Below are 12,513 nucleotides of genomic sequence, written 5' to 3'. Positions count from 1 at the left end.
ATAATGCTTTTAGAGTACATAAAGCTTTGAATTCCCCCTTTTTTTAAACAGACTGTGAAGACTGCTGAGAGACACTTGCAATCCAGTCACTTAAGCATAATAAAGAAATATTGGTCCTCATGGAAGAAGAGCAAGATTTACCAGAGCAACCAGTAAGTATTTCCTTTAACAATTTAAAGTTGATTGTAGGAAAGCTGGTCTTAATAGATTTAAATATTATTCAGTTATACTACAGATTCCAAATTAGAAATTAAAATGAAAATGACTCCTTAATAACTTTCTTCTAAGAAAACAATGTTGTATGTACTTAAATTCATATTTTATTAACAATACTAAGGAGTCTGCTTAGAAAATTCAGTATTACAAAGTTAGTATTGCATTTAGAAATGTCATTAAAAAAAATCAATGGCTGTTCTTACAGTTTTTGGAAAATAAGAGGACATTTACCAAACTATATACCATTTCTGTCAGAAAATCTAGTTTTATCTTTACCTAAATTTCTCTGACCTAATTTTTTAAAAAGTTGTATTAACTGAAGAAAGTATAATCTGACTACTGGCTAATTCTTAATTTGTTTTAAATATTTAATATAAATAAATAAAATCATTTTAAATGTCCCCAAGTGATTTGGATTCTTTTTGTTCTTTTGTCCGTTGTTTTTTTTTTTTTTTTTGGCTTAGCATTTAGAAAAGGAAAGCAATAATAATCATTCTCTTAAGGTATTTTTATGTTAAAAGATCCTTTCCTTTTGTCTTGAGCTTCTTTTTCTGAAGTTATATAAATACTGATTCAGTTTGCTATCTTGAGTGAGCTTTTTGTATTTCATATTAAAATATAGAGTGGTCATGTTTACCTTTCTTTATGAAAATCCAATATAGAAAAATTTGAATTTTGAAAGCACATCATAGGATACGTTTTTCATGTACATCACAGAAGGGTGGATACCAGCTTCCATTTAAATATTGAAGTTCTTTAATATGTTTTTAATATTTTTCTTTATGTTAAGAAATGTATACTGATTATTACTTTGCCATAATTTTTTAGTCCTCTCACTTAAGGTAAGTATAAAACTAGGAAGACATAAGCAATTAGTAAAACAACCTTTTGAAACATTTGAAATATCATTCCCTATCCCTGTTGGGGCATTAATAGTCAGGGAAATGGTAAGGTTAAAAAGTCACCCTCGGCAGTATATCTAAGATATTCACTATAAGAACAAATGCTGAATTAGATATACTAAATGTACGAAGGAAAATTATATCATTGAGTTTTTAACGTAGTAAAAGGTCTAGTCATAGTTTCAGAAGACATATAGGTTGTCAAAATGTGTATTGTTAGTTACTCTTTACCTGTTCAAGGTAATGAGAATTGTGAGGCAGACCTGCTGGTGGGTCATCTTTTCTTCTCTGCTTCATTTGCTTGCCATTCTTTCAGTTTCCATAACATAACATATAAAGCCTGATTGTTACTTCAGACGAAGGTGAAATTAAAGCAAAACAAAGTTTTTAAGGAAAAACTTTAAAAACAAATTTTCTGTTAACTACAAATGGTGATCGTGAAGGGTATCAGTTTCTTATTGATTTGTGTCTGGGTCTTAATTTATAAAGGCAACTGAGTGACAACACTTACAGGTCAGTGCCATTGAAAGAAAAGTTTGATGTTACAATTCCCATAGAAACAAGAAGCATGGCATATCACACAGGGCCATAGGGAAGCACCAGATTTGGTCAAGAGGCAGAAAGGAACTAGGAATGCACAGGCCACAGCCTTCATTGGGGTTTCCAACACAGGCAAGGTGAGTAAGGCAAGGCAAGACAGGGTAAATGACTTAGGTTTGGCTAGTTTGAATAATTCTAAAAGTTTTAGGGGTATAGAGGTGTCTAGTATCTGGCCCTGGGTTGATTTAGAGCAGGGGAAATAGTGACTTGGAGTGGGTGAGCTGGATAAAGGAGAAAGTTCAGAGCATGGGCTCTGGATCACCAGGGAGATATAAACAACTTTGCCTCTGATTAGTGGATGCCAAATAAACAGATACAGAATCTAAGAAAACACAGAACACTTACTAACTGTTAAAAATAATTAGAATAGAAAGAGTAGATGTTAGACTTGGGGGAGAAATCAAGTTTCACAGGCTGTAAAGATCTAAAATTTGAGTAGAAGGAATGGTCCTATTCCAAGTTTATGATGATAAATGAAGCTAAGATTTTTAACCCTGCTATTTACCTGTTTATAGAGGGAGACTTTACTGATAGGCATTATTATTGGAGTTATTTTAATCTCATTGTCTCTCCTTGTCTCTCTTCCTTACTGTATTATCTCTCATTTCTCTACTTTTTATTTGCTGTATCTTAAGATTTAAGATTTGTTCAAGTCATTGTTCACAATGCATCATAAATGCTAGTCTCAAGTTCTGGCTTTTACTTTCCCTTATTGCCAGTCAGTCCTCAGTCCTCTGCAATCGTAAATGGTTTTCTCTGTGTCACCATTTACCTGACTCAGTCTCTCCCTATCCCCTGCCCTGTGTTCATCTTTTTCAACTACTCTGAAATAGCTCATAAGATTGTCCAAACTGGAACTCTTTTGAAGATTGAGAGGGGGCACTAATCTCACTTGGTTTCAGGATAAGAGGTATAAACGAAAACTATTTCTGACAAACAGTACTTAAAAAACTTTTTTGTGACTATCAGAAGTGCTCTCTGAACTCATCTTAAAAGGACATTATATGCAACAGGAAAAAATTTTTAGAATATACATACCAAATTCAATGCTGATTGTTTCATTATGTGGTTTTTATTTATCATTCATCATTTTATTTATTTAGCATTATTTTATTAATTCATCTGTTAATGGATATTGGTGTTGTTTTTACTTTTTGGTTATTTTGAATAATGCTGTTATGAACATTCATGTACAAGTTTTTGTGTGGGCATGTTTTTATTTCTCTTTGTTATATAGCTAGGAGTGGTATTGTTGGATTATATGGTACCTATATTTAACCTTTTTAGGAACTGGTACTGAAGTACTAAAGTAGCTTTACTATTTTACATTCTGTCAGTTTCTGGATTATATTGTTTGAACCTGTACTTTTGTAATCCACTGAAATCTGTTTGTATCCTTTTAGTTAGTTTACCTGTCTCTAGTGTCAAGGGCACACATGCTTCCTATCCCTGACTTACAAGGGGACACAATTGCCTAAATTAAGGCAGACAATGTCTGAAATGTTAAATTTAATCATATTAAATAGCTACATTTCCACCTGTTATATTTGTTTAAATTTATTTAACAGTTTTTGCCCTCTTTTGTTAGCCTGAAATACTTTTAAGTAGTCATAATTTGTATGACTAAGCATACTAAGCATGTTTCTATTATAACTAGTTATTCTAACCAGAGAGTGGTAAAATCACATTCTTTTGTAATGTGAAAGCAAGGAAATCCATTAGAAGTATTAAACATTACTTTTTCATTGATGTATTAAACTCTTTCAATGTAAATGCTTTCACCTCAGAAGGAATTAGAAAAGACGAAAATCCGGGGGAAAACAGAATAATGTGAAGAATATTTTATAAATTACTGATAGCCTAATAAGAATTTATCTTTATTTTTGGCATGTAGGTAATTTAAGTAAAAAGATGCTTCTGTTAAATGAGTAGATGATATCAAGAGTGCTATATTTACTGTTAGATGATACAATTATGTGTCTGTTAAAATTTGAAAACAACTAGTTTATATCCAGGTTTTGATATTTCATTGTGGTAAACATTCTATCTAAGTAAAAATCCTGGTAAACATTTTACCTTGAATCTGAAAAACACTTGTTTCATTTAAAAAAAAAAAACCTCCCTGTGAAAAACAAAGAAGTCCCCATCTCTAACTCTAAAATATAATAAGGGTTAATTAAATATATCTAAGCAAGACAAGACGAAACAGTTACCCTGAAATTTTTTAGTTAATGTTAGCCATTTGAGTAGCTAGGTGATTTCAAAAACAGATCGCTGATTCTTTTGTATATTTATTTTTGCAGGTTAAAAAAGCCAAGATGCAGGAATCAGGGGAGCAAACTTTAAGGTATGTAAAGTTTAATATCTTTTTAATGACCTACTTATAATTTTTTTTACATGCTAATTATGGGCATGACTTGGATTGACAATACTCCTTTTGGTTTTTAGCAGCCATCTTTATGTTTTGAAATTATTTAGTTTACAGTGAAAATTCCCTTTAAAAGTTTGTTCTTAAAACACATAAGTACTGATTTCATTTTCTTATCTATTCGTTATCTATTCAACAATATATACCAAACTCATTTTATCTATGAGAGCCTGTGATATATGGAGGAGACAGGATGGTGAGTATTCTTCAGTCAGATGTACAGTATACAAAGTAGGAAGAATAAGCCAAAGAAAGTAAGGGAAATTCAAAGGATTTGGCATTAATTACCAAATGGATATGGAATACCTTAGTCATTAGCTCCCCTTAGAGAAAAGGGGCAGCTTCTTTGTATCTCATGCTCTGGCTTCTACAACACCACGGATTTTAGTTCTTGCCTCCTGTCACTTGTCAACCATATGAACCAGTAACTGCATCACCTCTAACAGCTTAATTTCCAGAATCCTACTCTTTTACTACCACATTCCAGCCTATTTATCTACTACCCCACTATTCATATGGTGTTTTACTGTATACTTCCAATTAAATGCTGCTTAAATCGTAAGATCTTTTGCTTTAATCAGCCCCTTACAAATCGTCTTAACTTCTTCCCCCTTTCCCCTATGTCATACTTTCCTAGCAAAATCACAACCCTGGTTAAACCCAACTGTCTACTAATGCCATACTTACTTCCAATCACCTGAACATAGTGAGAGAAAAACATAAAACTATGCTGTTAGTCTCAGTTTTTATTCATGATCACAGCTCATATAGGCATCTAAACACTTGGTGGTCTAACCACCTTTCCTGGTGTGCTTTATTTCCCAGTCTTCATAATTTTCTTTCTTCCCTTTTTCCTTTACTCTCTTCCTTCATCCTTCCTGCCCTCCTTGCCTCCTGCCTTTTCCCTTTCTGCCTCTCCCCTCCCTTCCTCTCCTCTCTACTCCCATTCACTCTGATGAGGCTCTTGTTCTTTAATTCAAAGAGAAATTAGAAACAATTAGATAGGAACTACCTCATTTGTCTGTCATCTAATCTACCCACTTATCTGCTTCTCTACAATATTCTCCACTGCCTTTTCCTCTGATGTTAATTCCCCTGCTCTTACCTGAGGCTGACCTCTCCAGTCGTACAATGGAAACTATCACCTTTTTTTCCTACAATTATCTCCCTTCATCAGTTTCTTTATTATAATAAAATATACATAACATAAAATTAACCATTTCCATTATTTTTAAGTGTATAATTTAGTGGCATTAAATACATTTACACTGTTGTGCAACCATCACCTTCTCCAAAACTTCTTCATCTTCCCAAACTGAAACTCTATATTTATTAAACAGTAATACTCCGTTTACCCCTTTTCCCATCTCTTGGCAACCACCATTCTACTTTCTATCTCTATGATTTAGACTCTTCTAAGTACCTTATATTAGTGGAATTCATACAGTATTTCTCTTTCCGTGACTGGCTTGTTTCACTTAGCATCATGTCTTCATGGTTCATTCCTGTTGTAGCATATATCAGAATTTTCTTCTCTTTTAAGGCTGAATAACATTCCATTATATATCTATACCACATTTTGTTTATCCATTTGTGGATTGACTGCATTGACAAAGAGTTCTACTGAATGAGAATGAAGTATTTGTGATGCTAACTTTTTGGAGTTGGGTGTTTTTGCCAAGTTGGAGAGGGGTCGATTTATTTTAGAGCATTTTTTTCATGCATACATTGTTAAGCAAAATTTATGTTTATATAACTGGAAAATATTATATTTTGAGATAGTATGTAAATTTTCTAGATATTTTAAATATTTAACAATGTGAGTTAACTTTCTTGGCACTATTGTTTCAATTCAATTTCTGGATACGCAGTTGACTAGAGGATTTTTCTATGACATAAATTCCAGGACTATAGGATTTTAGGAATTGGTTTATTGTATACTAAACCATATAAATATACCTTCTAAGATACAACATCTAGAAATAATCTTTCAACATTGGGTATAACACTGAACCCCAGATTTATTCAGGTACACATAGAATAGTCAGAAATGTGAAATTCTTGTCCAGTTTTATACCTTTCACCTGGGAATCCTATTTAAGTAGGCATGAGATGGGGCCCAGAAGTCTGTATTTTTACCAATAATTCATGTAATTATAATAGACCAGTTTGGGAAACGCTGATATAACTATTCAGTATGATTTATTACTCTTACCCTTCAATTTTCCCTAGTCACATTTTGGTTAGTACATTAAATACTATTCCAAAAATACAAGCATTTGAGTAAATAGATAAAAATAAACTTCATCTAGGATTTAGCTTTAAAAATTAATTACATCTGATTGAACATTCAGAATATATGGGAGGAAAATTTCTTGATATTATTCTTAAGAATATTAGCAATTCATTCAGAAAAGATGAGAGCTTTAGGAATTTCAGTGCTATTTATTTTTTATATAAATAACATTTCTTTTAAAAATTTTGCTGTGTTGTAACTGCTCTTAGTCATTCTTATTGTTCCAGATATATGGAGCCTGTGGTACAGTGTCCTCCATTTCTCCTTAGAATGTAGAACAGCAAAGCAGATTTCTTTCTAGGGAACATGAATGTAGGAAGGATGCCTGGACTGGAAAGAAGTTATAATACAGTAATACTAGATAGTTACATTGTACTTACTCTGTTCTAATCTCTACTGTAAGTACTTTTTATACATTAACTCATTAATCCCTATAACAACCCTGTGAGGTAGATTCTGTTATTATTCCTCCTTGACCGTTGAAAAACCAAGGCAAAAGAAGGCAGTGACTTGCCTAAAGTCATAAACTTAGTTTTGGCAGAGTGGAATATGAACTTAAGCAATCTGGTTTTAGAATCTCTACTCAACCACTGTGCTATACTGGTAGTTGAGGGAATAATTGGAGATTGGTAAGTAAGGTAGAAGGAAGAGGGAGGACATTGTGAGGGATAAAGGTGAGTATAATCTCCATTCCAGAATTTCAGTGAAAATCTTTCCAATGTTAAAGTGCCTAACATAATGACTTATCCTTCTATTTTACATGATTTACCTTTCACAATTCCTCTTAATTTTCCTTACAAGTTAAACAAGAAAAAAAAAATGTTGCTCAGTCTTGGGTATAATAAATTAAAAATTGTTTTGTTTTTTTCTTTTAATTGGGAGGGAAGAGAAATACAGTGGAATGAGTCATTTTAAGAACCCCTTCTTGGAAGCAAGCATGTATAATTTGAAAAATCTTCTCAAGTGATTGTGAAAACCACTGTCTGAAATCGGACATCATCCTACTTAGCTGTGGTATTTTGGAAACAAAATGACAGCAGTTTTAGGTGTTGTGGAATTTTTCATATTGTCTTTAGAGAAAATCTGACTTGCTTGTGACTTAGCTGGAATATCTGAGTAATATGAGAAAGAAGAATAGATGTTGTGGGTATTAACCCTGGCCCGGGTAGTTGCTGAAACCAAGAATAAGGATACCATGAAGAAGACTTGCTTTTGCCTCTTACTTGTATAGCCTTGGAAGAAATGAGTTTGATTTAATCACTTTTAGCAATACAGCATATCAATGAGGAGCTAATGTATTCATTTTGGTTCTCCCAGTCAAGTAAGCAACCCTGAAGTCAGTGATCAGAAACCTGAAACTTCAAGCCTTGCTTCAAACCTTACCATGTCAGAGGAAAGTAAGTACCATATTCTGTGTATGACAGAAGAGGTATTCCTCTAACCAGGTGATGTTATTCTTTTATAGTTACTTTTCATTGATTGTCTTGTTTGTCCCAGAATATCCAGAAGCCCTTTCTTTTCTTGTATGTGTGTTATACTTGTTCTTTCCTATAAGCTTTATTGACATACCAGCTGAGGAACAAAATCACATGGAATCTACTTACCCAAGAAAGTTACACTTCGTGATTTTATTTTTGTTTTGATGTTGGATGTTTTAAAGGTAAGAGTGCCTTACTCAAAATCAGAAAACTTTATGGGCCAACCTTTGCTCCTCCAGAGGGCTTGATATTTTTCTACCTTTCTAATAATCAAATGATTCTACCTATCGATCTAGAAAAGTAATCTTTTGAGAGCCCAGAATTGATATTGGGCCCTGAGGTAGATCCAGCTCAGTAAGATACACTCTATACTTATCAGCCCTCACCTTCCTGTAGAATAGGTACATTCATGTATTAGACAAAAATTTGTAGAGTGTTTTGTTATTTTCTTGTGGAGACATAAGCTTTCTTTAGCATACCCGCTTACTCCCACAAATTGCTTCTATAGGACAAATAGTTCACTCTGAAAATACACACCCCGTGTGTATTTTGCCACACACTTTAAAAGAATGAATTTGTGTAATACACTTAAAAAAAGAAACATGTTTTGGGGGGTATTTCTTAAGATGATTATGCTTAATCTTATAAACTTCCCATGTATTAAAAAATGGTACAACTTAAAAAAAAAACAGGTATATCTTGAGTCATATATATTTCTTCAAAGGCACTATTTAGTGGTTCTTAAACTTTTAGTGTACCTAAGAATCATCTGAAGTGCTTGTTTGTAATATAGAATCCCAGCCTCATCTTCAGAGATTATCTATTTAGTATATCTGATGTGGATGGGAATCTGCATTTTTAAGATGATAGCTAGGTGATTCTGATGCATTTGAGAAACTCCATACTGTGAGAAACTGCTCTAATAAATGAAGTGTTCCTAATTTTTTTAATGTCTCACTCATCCCCAAGAAATAGGCTTGTTCCTTACATACTTCAGGGCTAGGAAGTAAGTTGATTCTTTTTGCTCCTTCCAAATCATTTCTCTCCTTTTTCCCTTCAAAAACTCTGCTTCCTTTGAAGTTTACATTTATGCCTTCCTCTTCCTTTATTTTTACCTCAGATTGAACTCCTAGTCATTTTGATCTTTAAAAATTATATCTTCTTGCTTTTTTTTTCTCCATCCAGACTCTTCTTCTGGTCATTTCAGTGTCCATGTAGCTTTCTTATCCAATACCCATCATATCCCTCTTGTCTTCATGTTCCTTCTTACTCAGCATAGGTTCTTTATTATAATTACTCCTTTACAAATACCTTCAATAACTTGACTCTTTCAGTCCTAATTTAATTCAACTCTCTACCTTGTCTATAAATGCATTCAGATAGCTAAACATTGAACAAATTATATACCTAGCTATTTACTCACAGGGCCTCAGGTGGGCACCCAGCATGCTTGGAAATCCTATTACATTTCTCTAATGAGCTTTGCCTTTTAATATACCACTTTTCTTCTCAAAGTACTCATATTCACTCACCTTTTCTAATTCTTAAGTGATGACTCCTCAGGTAGGAGCTGTCATACAGGAAATTCCTTTATCATCTCACCACCACTAGATCTTCAAATCTACCTGTGTTTGTACACAGACATCATTTTTGTCAAAATGAAATAGTATTCTTCCTCCTGTCAAAAGTAAGGGCTTTTACTTGTGCTAATCCTATCCCTTCTCACCTTTCCCTTGGACTTTTGGTACATTTTTCTCTTCTAGTATCTACCATCTTAATACAAACAAAACCCCCTTCGGCTCCACATCTCCCACTAGTTAGAGACTTCCCCTTTGTTCCATGACCTATAGGAACCTCTTAAAAGAATTGCCTCACTTGATTTCTCACCTCCCATTTACTCTTCAGCCCTCTCAAATTTAGCTTCCAACACCACTCTTCCAGTGAAATTGCCTTTGTCAAGGTCATCACTTTTAGTAACTGAAAACCTATATTCTTTGTGATGTATGGTAAGAACTTTGGATCTAACTGAGATTTTTTTCATTTCTGTCAAAATGGTTATGGATGAGTGTAATCTACAAATTTCCAGTAATTGTTAAAGACCTGGAATAATGGCAATGGACAAGATTTTCTATGATAAACTCATAGATGTTGTTTTGTCTTACTGTTGGGCATGAATATACCCTTCATCTGCTATTGACCAGAGTTCCCTTTTTGAGTCAGATACTCAGGAAGCTCAGCTAGACATAAATTTAGTTGGTTCATTCTTAGTCCCCATTCATAGTAGAGCAACTTGCTTTATAGATGTTGAAGGAAGTTCTTGAATAGTTCATGAATCTGGTACAAGCTCTTTATGATGTAACTCTGTCTACAACATGGACTGAAATAGTACCTAATGAATAGAGTTTTGCTGCTGGTCAAACTTAAGTTGAATATTTATAGCATGTATCCAAGAGGAAATCATGAGAGTCAAGCCTTCACAGTAGCTATTCTAGATGAAGTAATAGGGGTTCAAGAGGATACTAGCTATAAAAGTCTCTTTACTTGACGGTTCATCAGAGCATCACATCAGTTTCTCTGTCCTGTCTCTGCTTTGCCAAACTTAAAGCCTTTACTACAAAGCCGAAAAGGAAAGCACGTATCCAAGAAGCATACTTATATCTTTCTGCTGCTGGTTATACACAGCAGTAGCAACATTTTTTCTAATAAAATTGGGTACTTCCTTCTGAGTCTGTCTTCCTGCAAGTCATTCATATGGCCTTTTACTTAGAATAGAGAGTAAGCACCCAGAGAATAAGTTGAAAAACTGTAATATAGTTTCCTACATAGGGACCTTGCCTCTTAAGTTTGCCTATGGGCACAGCAGAGAACTTAGGAGGTTGCTTCATCTGTGGTTTTAGATCAGTGATGGGTAAATGTAAAGGTCAGTTGGTACTACTTTCAGTTCTTTTCCATACTTCACACATTCTAGCTTCTTTTACTGTCTCTAAAAGTCTCTAATCCCACCATTAGAAGAGTGAGGTATTTTTTACTACATAGTGTTTCTAAATTTCTAATGTCCAAGCTGTATTTTGTTACTTAGTTCAAAAGACTATACAGTGAGATATGCAGTTTTCCCATTTCATTTTTGAAATGTTCTAACTTTTTACCCGGTGATATCTTTCTTTCAGTTATGACATGCACCGATTATATCCCTCGCTCATCCAATGATTATACCTCACAAATGTATTCTGCAAAGTAAGTCGAATAATTATTTTAAAATCTATGTGCTTTTTTCCTGAGGTTCATTGCAAAATTTAACTTGCTATTTAACTTTTTAAGTTTACATTTAACTTATTTTCACCTCTCTTGCTCTCTCTATCTCTACTCTATTTTTTTTTTATTTCTTCTAAATATAGAGTCTATGTAACATTCTTTTAAAAAGCAGGCAGTTGCCTGGAATAGATCACTATTAACTGGAAGCTTGCTCTAAATGAGTAGACACTGAAATGAAAAATACTGTTGGTGATCAAAGCATGTCACTGATTGACCTCTGATCATTCTCTCCTCTACCATGATAGACAGATCAATAAAAACAGCTCAAGTCAGCCTCATACTGTGACTTCTCAGCCTAATCTATGTTCAGTTTCTTGTTTTCAGGAATAACCTCAAAGTAGAACTGGGCTTGAAATTAAACAGGTTTAGCGGGTTGAAGTCACCAAGAGGCAAGATTTGGGGCCTTCATGGGGCAAGATCAGGCCTTAAGATCCACCAAATTTATCATTTCCAAGATGAATAGGTATAAAACAAGCTACTGGTTATGCATTGATAGTGAGCCTGCACATACATAAATACATACAAGCGTGTTTATTGAATGAGGATATATTCTCATGTGCTTATATATCGAGGATACATAAAGAAATTGATAACAAAGGTGAGTGATGCCTGTGGGGCTGTTATAAAATAACTAGCATTTTTTCCCTTTTTGTGCCCATTCGTATCTTCTGATTTTGCATCAGTTAAAAAATATACTAATTAAAAAGTCAACTAATTCAAAAGTCAACTCCAAATTCTAATCTGGTATTAACACTAATAGCATTCTTTGGTCACTCATTTTCATGTGGTGGTCTTCTATGAGATCATTATGAAGGCGAAAACAAAATACTATGAGCTATAAAGACACTAATAAAAAAGGATATAATTTTTAATGTATCCGGATATTAATCTGAGATTTTAAATAATTTCCATGCAACTTGCAACTACAACCTGAACTATTTCCTGGTCTCGGGTCTGGCTAAGAAGAATAGAAATTTTCAAATTCAGTCTCTTAGAATCTACTGAGATGTGAATATATTGCATATTCCAATTCATTCATCCATTCATGCATACCTGCTGTATTCAGGATACCTTATTAGGTATGCCTTCTATCTTAATTCAGACTTCCTTACCACTTACCTGAACCATTGCATTATAACAGTTTTTTAAACTGAACCTCTGTTTCCAGTTTTTTTCCCTTCTAATCCATTTTACAAAGCAACATCAAACTAATCTTTATTAAAGAACAACTTTGATCTTGTCATTCTTTTTGCTCAACAATTTCAGTGACTCCCACTAGTT

At 33.7% G+C, this 12,513-nt stretch overlaps 1 protein-coding gene across 3 annotated transcripts in view; it reads left to right on the top strand.

The window, feature by feature from the left end:
- Window positions 1–12,513, top strand: part of EYA3 (EYA transcriptional coactivator and phosphatase 3) — an 87,441-nt gene that overhangs the window by 29,030 nt on the left and 45,898 nt on the right. For all 3 annotated transcript variants that reach the window (XM_016131999.2, XM_016132000.2, XM_036230737.1), the window contains exons 2-5: window positions 52–152; window positions 4,022–4,065; window positions 7,760–7,839; window positions 11,088–11,154. In XM_016131999.2, the coding sequence (XP_015987485.2) occupies window positions 120–152; window positions 4,022–4,065; window positions 7,760–7,839; window positions 11,088–11,154 (224 nt within the window). In that variant the 5' untranslated portion in view covers window positions 52–119. The remainder of the gene's footprint in view (window positions 1–51; window positions 153–4,021; window positions 4,066–7,759; window positions 7,840–11,087; window positions 11,155–12,513) is intronic.

Source organism: Rousettus aegyptiacus, unplaced genomic scaffold (assembly GCF_014176215.1).
Source record: "Rousettus aegyptiacus isolate mRouAeg1 unplaced genomic scaffold, mRouAeg1.p scaffold_m13_p_1, whole genome shotgun sequence".
NCBI classification, from domain to species: Eukaryota; Metazoa; Chordata; class Mammalia; order Chiroptera; family Pteropodidae; genus Rousettus; species Rousettus aegyptiacus.
Note: the sequence above shows the minus strand (reverse complement) of the source record. Positions and strands in the feature narration are given on the sequence as shown.